The 11,208-nt window shown below is 34.0% G+C and overlaps 1 protein-coding gene across 1 annotated transcript; it reads right to left on the bottom strand.

Annotated features, from left to right (window-relative positions):
* Positions 1 to 6,828: 6,828 nt before the first annotated feature.
* On the bottom strand, positions 6,829 to 9,529 carry LOC149028954 (uncharacterized). The gene is made up of 2 exons (XM_089149543.1): positions 9,201 to 9,529; positions 6,829 to 7,974 (listed from the first exon to the last, which is right to left on the bottom strand). The coding sequence occupies exons 1-2, from the start codon at positions 9,439 to 9,441 to the stop codon at positions 7,178 to 7,180; spliced, it is 1,038 nt and encodes a 345-aa protein (XP_089005669.1). The 5' UTR covers positions 9,442 to 9,529; the 3' UTR covers positions 6,829 to 7,177.
* Between the last annotated feature and the right edge of the window lie 1,679 nt (positions 9,530 to 11,208).

Raw genomic sequence — 11,208 nt, 5'->3', positions numbered from 1 at the left:
TGTAAAACTTGCATGCCTCCCCACTGGCTTCAAAATGACCGATTGGGTCCAGGGTTTTTCTAGTCTTTCCTTTTCTTCTTTTGTTAGCCTGATGCTTGGATAGAATTGCTCTTCTTCTTTAGGACTTTTGCCTCCCTCAGTATGATTTCCCTCAGTATGATTTCCCAGTCTAAATCCTCCTCATCAAATAATCCTTCAAAAATCATAATCTTTAGTCCCCATATCTTCATTTGCCTCTCTATTACTCGTCCCTGGATTTCTTACCATCTCCACTTACAATCCTCAGCGTGGATAGTTGTTCCCTTTCTCTCCCACAAGGCCATCCACTTACTTGATCTTCTTGATCTTCTTGTCGCTCCTTTGCAGTTGATCAAGTTCCTCCGTCGAAGTTCCAGTCGTCAAGGTTTCTTTCCCCGCACTCATCGCAACATTCTTTTTTTGGGGCACAATCCTTTACTCCAAAAAACAAAGACTTTATTTATTTTTCCTTCATTCTCTTTTACAGTACGTTTGTTAAGGTTCACATTTCTTGTTCCACTTCTATTGGAGTTTATGAACTTCTAAATTTATTTAGATTTTTTTTTTCATTATTAAATAAGGGGATAAAAACACGATTTTTTTTTTTTTGGCCGAGGGAGGGAAATATAGTCGGATTTTGAAAAAGAAAGTTAGAACTAAGTCAATCCTACAAATAGAAAATTCTCTAAATTTTAGGAGTCAAAATAATTTGGACGCAATGCTCACTTTTCATATTAGTCATAATTTTTTTTTCAATTATTTTTTATCCCTGTAACATGGGGTTTTACAAAGATAATTTATGTACTTGTATTTTATTGTATTTGTTATAAATAATATTTATTATGGATGTCCATTACCCCAAAGAGATTGTACTTCCAATTAAAGATCTCAATTACCTCATGATGCAATATTGGTGAAGATCACAACCATCTCATTACACAATATTGGCAGTCAATATTTCCATTCTATGCACCTTCTATCTTGGGCGGCAATTTATCTTTCCATATCAAGAATATCTTATTGTGTGCAAGAATCATATATTGTATTTCCATATCAGAGTAGATGCTACTTCTACTATAAATATGTAATGCACTCAACTGAATGAATTAGTTCTGATTGAACTCATCTTGTCTTTCTTCTTTGTATCTAATATATTTTCTCTTTATTTTATAACACGTTATCAGCACGATTCCGCTCGAAGAACGAATCCGCTCGAAGTATTGCGTTTTGAGAAGAAAGACAGCAGACTATGTATCATTATGTTTTCTATTCCAAAGTGAAAAGAATGATCAACCTCCTCGCACGTTTTTGTAAACAATGGAGTTTACCTTGTCCATCTTGAAATGTAAGTGCATCATGATAAAAAGGTATGTGTTTTATTGAATCTAAGAATCAATCAAATAATAAGATATTATGTTGCTTTAACGATTGTGGTTTTATTTATTGTATATAGTGGTTGCTAGCTTTGCACCACTAATATTGTTAAATGCACCTGAAGTTGCAAGATTTGAAATTGTAAATGAATACAGTTTTAACGATGCACATGAAGTTGCAAGATTTGAAACTGTAAATAAGTACAGTTCTGCAGATGCACTTGAAGTTGCAAGATTTGAAACTGTAAATAAATACAGCTTTGTTTCGGAATGCACATGAAGTTGCAAGATTTGAAATCGTAAATAAATACAGTTCTGTAGTTTTTGAAATTAATTCTCTTTTGAAATTATAAGGAGAAAATATTATTCATGAAAATATCCCAGCAAATTTTCAAGTTTCAGATTTGTTGTTACAATAGTAATATTGTAAAAGGAGTTTTAAGAAATACTCTGAATGATATCATGCCTATTTGTGGCTGAGTATAATAATGGACTATTAATGAAAAGTCATGAAGCTCGTCTTATTGGTTCTGTTCCATTCCCTGAAGTGAATGCAACAATTCATGATATGCCTGAAAGAATGCAAAATTAAAATTATGGTCATGACTGTGGAAGAGGATGAGACAAAAGACGGAATAATTACCGTCATTATTATGGAAATAAATAAGAGAATAATAAGGATTCTCAATATAACAATTTAAGAAGTGAAGATTATATTTGTTACCGATGTGGAATGAAAGCTATTAGACATGTATCTGTCATTACTCCACAATATTTAATTAAGCTTTGTCAAGCCTTAATTAAAGAAATAAAAATAATGTGGAGATAAATTAGATTTTTCAAAATCATGATACTTGAATAATTTTTGCCTATAAAAGGAATGATTTTGATGGCCTCACAGATACTACATATCTAGATACTGCAAACTTTTTTGAAGATAATAGTTGAAGATTTGATTATGTAATTCTTTTCTCTTCAAATCTCATCTCATATGTTAGTTTATCTTAAATTTAATCTTTTTCTTCTATAATTTTTTTTTATTGATTTTCTATATATCTTTTAATATATTTTGTTTCATTTTGATGAAGAATGTAAATATTCTCTTATATGCTGTGACGCATATTATACTGAAAGAAAAATATACATATTTCTCTTATTTGATAATGCGGAAGCCAATGTTCATATAAATTCGGTAGTACAACATTGATTGGAAGCTCCGGAAGAGCTAATCTATTATTATCTAGGAGATAAAATTAGTTATAAATAATTCATTATTTTGTAGTAAGTCTCAAAGAAACTTATTAAGTTTCAAAGCTATTTGCCAAAATTATTATCAGATTGAGACTACAAATAATGGTATAAGTAAATATCTATACAAAGTTATTAGATATTTCTCCCAATTTGTACTACACGAATATCGCATGGTTGAAACACATGCTTAGGTAAATCAAATGAACATTGATTCCAATAATTTTATTATTTGGCATGACCGGTTGGACCATACCGGATCAAGTATGATGCGAAAAATTATTGAAAATTCAATTGTCATCCATTGAAGAACCAGAAGATTCTTCAATTAAGTGAATTTTCTTGTATTATTTGTTTTCAAGAAAAAATTATTATTAAATATTCACCAGCTAAAGTTGAGATTGAACATTCTACGTTTTTGAAACGTATAGAGGGTGAAATATATGGGCCCATTCACCCATCATGTGGATCATTCAGATAATATATGATTTTAATAGATGCATCTATAAAGTGGTCACATGTATGTTCATTATGAACTCGCAATTTGGTGTTTGCGAGATTGTTTGCTCAAATAATGTGATTAAGAGCATAATTTATGGATTATAAGATAAAGACAGTTTGTCTTGATAATGCTGGTGAATTTACATCTCAGGCTTTATGATTATTGTATAACAACTGAGATCACAGGTTGAATAGCTTTGTTGTTTATGTTTATATCCAAAATGGTTTAGCAAAATCATTTATTAAATGTCTCCAATTAATAGCTAAACCATTGGTTATGAGAACAAAGCATCATCTGTACGCATCAGGCCAAAAGATTGTCATAAATTCTCCCTATTACAATTGGCTTATGGTCAGAAGCCAAATATTTCTCATCTTAAAATTTTTGGATGTGCGGCTTACGTTCCAATTGCTCCACCACAGTGCACAAAGATGAGTCCCAAAATAAAGTTGAGAATATATGTTGGATATAAATCTCCTTATATAATTCAATATATTGCCAAGGATAGGAGATTTATTTAATGTAATACTTGCTGAGTATTATTTTGATGAATTAGTTTTTCCAACATGAGGGGGAGAGAATAAACAGTTGGAAAAAGAGATTGATTGTATGCATTATCATTATTTCATTAGATCCTCGCACTGAGCACTGTGAACTTCAAGTTCAAAGGATAATGCAATAAATATTATAAATCAACTGCCAGATTTGCTGACCTGCTAAGAGTTACTAAATCTCATATTCCAGTTGTAAATGCTCCAATTAGAATTGATGTCTCAACAGGACAATCTATCAGTGCAAATGAAATTAAACCACGTTTAAAAAGTGGAAGATCAATCGGTTCCAATGATAAAATCCTAGAAAAAGAAAGGAGCAAATGATCAAGATGGTCATAAAATGGAGACAATTGATTATGAAAATCCTGAAGACATAACTTTCTATGAAACCCCAGAAGAGGTTCGGTACACTGAAAATAATGAAGAGATCTCGATTAGTTATGTCATTGCAGGAAAAAGATGGAACCGAAAAGATAAAGTTGTCGACAACATTTTTGCATATTATGTTATTGTTGAAATAATACATCAAGACGAGGATCTTGAACATAAATTTGTTGATGAATATAAATCAATAAATGATTAGCCAAAATGTAGAGACGCAATTCAAGCAGAATTGAATTCGCTTGAAAAATAAAGTTTTTGGACCTGTAGTCCAACATCTGAAGGTATAAAGCCAGTGGGGTACAATTGAGTTTTCTGCGAAAAAATGAAATAAGAAAAAGAATGAAATCGTGATATATAAATCATGAATTATGGCACAAGAATTTTCGCAGATGCCTGGCATTAATTACATGGAAACATGTTCTCTTGTGGTGGATGCAATCACCTTCAGATATCTTATTAATCTGGCAGTATATGAGAATTTTGACATGCATCTAATGGATATTATTACAGCCTATTTATATGGCTCACTCGAGTGTGAAATATATATGAAAATCCCTGAAGGATTCAAAATGACTGAAGCATATAAAAATTCCTAGGAAGTTTGTTCAATAAGGCTTCAAAGATTATCAAGGCATATATGGTAATCTCTTTAGTATATTTACTAAATGAAAAGCATAAAATGATCCAATTTATTACTGTGCCTTTATTAAATGATATGGATCTAATTTTAGTAAGTATATATGATGATGATTTAAATATCACCGAAACTCCTGAAGAGTTTCCAAAATCAGTAGATTATTTTAAGAAAATTGAAATGAAAATCTTGAAAAGACAATGTTTTGTCTTGATTTGTAAATTGAGCATTTGACGAATGAAATATTCGTTCATCAATCAACTTATATAGAGAATATTTTAAAGAGATTTTATCTGGATAAAATACATCCATTGAGTACCCCAATGGTTGTGAGATCGCTCAATATAAAGAAAGATTCATTTCGACCCCAAGAAAACAGTGGAGAATTTCTTGGTCCTGAAGTACCATATCTTAGTGCAATTGGGGCATTAATGTATCTTGCTGATAATACACAATCGGATGTAGCATTTTCTATAAGTGTATTAACAAGATTTATTTATTCTCCAATACGAAGATACTTAAATGTTATAAAACATATATTTTAGTATATTTGAGAAATTATTGACATGATATTATTTTATGAATGTGGATATCAACTTACTAGTTTTGCAGATGCAGGATATTTATCTGATCTACATAAAACTAGATCTCAAACATGCTATTTATTTTCAAGTGAATGTTAACTATTTTATATTTGGTTAAGATCAATGATACAACACAGTCATGAAGCATGCAGTCTTCTACTAGAAGAAGGAATTTCAACAATATTATATGAAGATTATGCTGCATGCAAAGCTCAATTGAAGGGATGATACATCAAAGAAGATAGAACGAAGCATATTTCACCGAAATTCTTCTTCACTCTTGATCTTCAATGAAATGGTGAAATATATGTTCATTGAATTCGTTCAAGTGATAACTTGACAGGTTTATTTATTGAAGTGTTGCCTACTTCAGATGTTGAGAAGTTGGTATATGATAATGGAATGTACGTATTCAAAGATACTCAATGATGTTATCATCAAGGGGAGTAAAATACGTGCTGCACTCTTTTTCCCTTAACCAAGGTTTTGTCCCACTGGGTTTTCCTGGTAAGGTTTTTAATGAGGCAGCTACCAATACGTATTATTTAGATATGTATACTCTTTTTCCTTCATAAGATTTTTTTCCCACAGGGTTTTTCTTAGTAAGGTTTTAACGAGGTACATTATCTATTGATGGACATCCAAGGGGGAGTGTTATAAATAATATTTATTATGGATGTCCATTACCCCAAAGAGATTGTACTTCCAATTAAAGATCTCAATTACCTCATGATGCAATATTGGTGAAGATCACAACCATCTCATTACACAATATTGGCAGTCAATATTTCCATTCTATGCACCTTCTATCTTGGGCGGCAATTTATCTTTCCATATCAAGAATATCTTATTGTGTGCAAGAATCATATATTGTATTTCCATATCAGAGTAGATGCTACTTCTACTATAAATATGTAATGCACTCAACTGAATGAATTAGTTCTGATTGAACTCATCTTGTCTTTCTTCTTTGTATCTAATATATTTTCTCTTTATTTTATAACAGTATTCCATTTATTTTATTAAAGCATTTAAAAGTCCTTAAACGAACGAAGGCCGAAGTGTAATCCACATTAGGCTAGAAGAAGTTGAAGTCAATCTATTAAGATCTCCCTTCTATCGGCCGCTTCAGATACATGGGAGGACATTGACTGATATTACGCAGACGTCTAGACAAATTAGATCTGGATCAGATACTAGTAATACCATATCCGTATGCTGTTATACTTGGACAAATTCGAATAATATCTTATCAAGTTTCGGATAGATTTAGTCAGATTTGGATAATATTTGGAGAGTGATTTCTTTAAATAGATTCTTCAAAATGAGTATAAATACAGATTGAATACAAGATTTCGACTATCTGTTGACATCTTTACAATTTTATTTGTGAGGCCTATGTTTAGAATTTAAAAATATAGCAATTTTGATATTTATTCTAGTAGAAAATTTAGATAAATATTCATGTATCTCAGGTAAAAGATTTATAACAATAAGAAATAACTTAATTGGATAGTTTTATTGAACGGGTAATAATTGGTCGGAAAAGGGTATTAATATATCCACATCCTAATAGTAATTGGATAGATTTGAATATTCCTAAGTGAATACGGATGTGAATTCAAAAGCAAACTTCGATTATTTATTTATATCATTAAAATTATTAGGTGTTTAAACAGTTATTAGACTGAAAGGAATACAGAAAATAAAGTTACATGAGTTACCATTTGAGGATACCTAAATGATTAATGCAAGAAACATATGGCATGGAGATCCACAGCCCTGGCATTGGCATCAATGAGGAGAACCATGCATGCATGCAACACAGAAGATAAATTGGTTACCAAAAAGAAAAAAAGAACACACAGAAAATTTGTAGCTCATCTTCTGCAAACTATGCCATTACTGCCACTGTTGCTATGGTTGCAATCCAATGTGCCATACTCCATCTCCAATTTGTTCTCTCTAGTACTCTTATCAACACTAGATGGAGAGAACACACAAGTGGCGCAATCAGAGGAAAGTAGAGATGAGGTCTTGTACTTGTCTTCACCTCCAACAATGGGCATAGCCACTCCTGGTTTTGCTGGATTCTCAAAATCTGGCCTGTAAGTCTTTCCGAGAACACCTTCAACTTCTGGGGAGAGACCAAAGAATCTGAACTGTATTTCCAAGTGAGCAAAACAATCATTTGAAGGTATCTGGTAATTGTGGACTTTGTTATCCTGTTCAGTCACAGGAATCACATTAACAGAAATCTCTGCGACATCTGGAATGGTCACCGTGACACTATTCTTGTTTGATGTTCTCTCCACTTTAAGATCTTTCTCTGTGGATTCAAATTCAGAAAGGTGGCCTTCTGGTATGATGAGGGTTTTTCCATCATAAGTGAATTGAAGATGATCAACACCTTCGTCCCATTTTTCTGTCTTTGTGGCTTCAAGAGTAAATGTATGAGAATTGTACACGATACCTAAAGCTTGAATCCATGTGTAGTCTCTGGTTCTTCCGGCTGGTCGATGACCGATGAAGCGAGAATTAATTTGGAGGTTGAGATCTGAGAACAAGGCAAAATGCTCGTTGCTTTTGCCATGGAAATAGAAGACAATACCATCTCCACCAACGAACCTTGGGTCATAACAAGCTGCACCAGGTCCATCGCAGTTTGGCTTGCGATCTGTAAGGATTCAAATACTAGTGAGATAGGGATAATTACTTATGCCCCTTGTGTTGTAGTGTAATTTCATATCGAATCCTGTATTTTGTGAAATTAGAATTGCCACCTTCACTTCAAACAACATTAAATTACTATTAGGGTATCAGTGTGCAAAGATCATTATACCTTTCTTAAATTCAAGTGTTAATACAAAAGGTCTATCTTATCCTTCATTAAAATGAGATATATGTAAAGTTATCACTTTGCCCTCATTGTCGGGTCATATATGAGCTATATCAACTCTGATGCTAACCTCAATTTAAGGAAAAATTGTGAGAGAAAAGGTTTTTACTCATTGCTTAGCAAGGTAAAAAAGTAATCCAACTAAAGATTAAAGTAATACTAACCACCACTGTGGTTAAAAAAAAAATATCACATTATCATTTAATAATGTTTCTTAAGGATAATGGAACACTAGTAAAAACAACGGGTATAGGTTCTGATAGCACTTTCAGAATATATAAGGGATAATATTATAATTAGCTACACTAAAGAGGGAAGTGGTAATTTTTTTGTCTTTTCCAGCATCACATAGTTGTCTTTTTATTGAAAATATCCCACATGATGGTAGGCCAAGCAAATCAAAACTTTAACCTTAGTCCAAGGCCACCCAAACCTACACCCAAGCTACCTATAGGGCCAGAATTTTCTGCCTAGTCCGCAAACAAGGGGTGGGTTTGGGGGGGGGGGGGGGGGGTTGTTAGTCCATTAGGGACTAGCTTGCACCCCTTGATTGAAACACCCAACCCATTGCATCGACTCACTACATTGTCGTGACTTTGGAAGCTAATATACAAAAGGTAGTGGAGATCTTCTCTACCAAGCCTGCCCCTCCACCCGTCTATCCATATGTCTACATGAGCATGGAAGTCACATTCACAAGATCTACACATGTAAGACAGGAGCAAAGTGAGTCCCACATTCATATGAGGGTGGGTGAATGGATGGAGGGGATGGGCTGGAACAGAGATTCTGGATTCAAAGGTAGTGGGTCGATTTCGATTCCTATTATCTCTTAACAGCATTAACCATCTAAATGCAAGACAAAATTTTCACTGGTTTTGCTGGGTTTTGCGGCCTAAACAAGGAACTACCCAAAGTGAATGCCTTGTTAGCAATCATAGAAAAGTACACAAAGAAAACTGAAAGAGTAATAGAAATTGAGAATGAGTTGGAGAGTTTCTTACGTCTGCAAACAGTCTCACATTTGGGGGAGTAACAATCGAGGAAGCATGCTTTGTCTTTAGGGTGTTTTGGTTTAGAATGGGGGCACTGGCGAGGGCACTTCACCTTCTTCTTGAAGCATTTGCAACTCGTGCTTGTACAGGCGAGTGTCTCTGGTTCATCTTCTGCTCGGATTTCTGTCACCTGTGATGACAGAAAGAACAACAGCAATATCACAGCGCACTGGATGCTTAAGAGCTTCATGCTTCACTCAACCCAGAAGATGAAAGCTCAGAATTGCTGTTAGCTGAACTTTAACAGAACACTTGCATGGAGAACCAGTCTTCTCTTGGTATCGGTATATATAGAATCCTAGAAATTGTTATTTCATGACTACTTGTTCTTTGATAATCAGTTTTAGTTGCATTTTAGCATTCATTAAAGTCAACTTCGAAATTTCAGGAGGGAAGATGGGATGTGAGTTCCACGATCTTCAACCCTTACGCGGAGTTGTATTATAATTTCATTATCGAATTATAATCGTATGGATTTAAATAATGCCCTATTAATTTTTCATTTCAATAGCGTTTTGGCAGTCATTGTTTTCTTCTTCTTTCTTTCATTTATTTATTTATTTATTTGTTAGGTACAAGTGTATATGAATAATGTAGACTGAATCTGCATGATTTTCGAGTATCTTTACCGTTTTATTGATGAGGATAAATTGAGAGTATGGTAACTTCGTTTTATTCCCATAATTCTTAGTTTTACATTCTTTATTATTATTATTTTTTTGTTCTCCGGTTATTTTAATAGAAATAAAAAAATAACTATATTATGTGTAAAGGATAAGTCTCTGAATTTAAATTCAAATTCAAATCCACCGTAACTAGCTCTATCCTCGATTGATCTTATCTCCAACCGATCAAGAAGAGTTTTGAGTAATAGTTAAAGTATCAACAACTTGTAGAGTTTGATTGTAAACAAGTTGTAATTCAAACTCAAATATTTGAATTGTAATTCATATAATATTAATATACATATCCCACTCACCAATCTGAGAGTGGAAGAATTTTCTCTCAAACAAAATTTTAACTTGGTATCAGTTTTTTAGCCTCTGACCGCCGACCGCCGTCTACACGATCCTCAGGACCAGCTCCACCATTGCCATGGCTTCTTCTCTGATTTCACCTACCAACATCATTTCTCTCCTACCTGTAAAGCTTGATCGAAGCAACTATCTCCTCTGGAAATCGCAATTTCTTCCTCTACTTCATGCACATGACTTTTATGGCTATGTCGATGGAACCAATCCAGCTCCTTCTCAAACCATATCCAATCCCTCCACCACATCACCCACATCAACCTCCATTCCTAACTTTGCATATTCTCAATGGCACAAGCAAGACCAGATGATCTTATCTTGGATCATCTCTTTCCTTTCTGAAAGTGCTCTTTCTCTAATCGTTGGTCTCACCACTTCCCACGCTGCTTGGAATTCCCTTGAACGGACTTATGCCTCCCAATCTCAAGTCCATCTCAAGTCCGCATAATGCAATTGAAATACCAACTTTTGCAAATTCGCAAAGGCCACTCTTCTATGGCCGATTATGTTCAAAAGATTAATCCTATTGTTGATCATCTTGCCGTTGCTGGCTCACTTTGTTTCGATGCAGATATTATCCTCACAATGCTTCGTGGCCTAGGCCATGAATATGAATCCTTTGACACTTCAATTACCTCCCGTCTTGACCCTCTTCCCCTTGATGATTTCATAGGCCTTCTACTGAATCAAGAAATCTTCAAAGACCAAACAAGACAACAACTTGACTTGCCTTCATCAGAAGTTAATCTATCCACCAGATCAACCCCCCACCCACTAATCGCAATCGTGGCCCCTTTCACAGCTATGGCAGAGGACGAGCTCGAGGTTACTACAATCGTGGTCGACATGCAAAACATCTTCCACCTCTCCTCCCTAACCCTATGATTGTTTGTCAAATTTGCAACAAAACTAATCATACAGCGATG

Source organism: Hakea prostrata, chromosome 1, assembly GCF_041222555.1.
Source record: "Hakea prostrata isolate BN-2017 chromosome 1, UWA_Hpros_2, whole genome shotgun sequence".
Lineage (NCBI taxonomy): Eukaryota > Viridiplantae > Streptophyta > Magnoliopsida > Proteales > Proteaceae > Hakea > Hakea prostrata.
The sequence above is the reverse complement of the archived record's forward strand: the minus strand, read 5'-3'. Positions and strand labels throughout refer to the sequence as shown.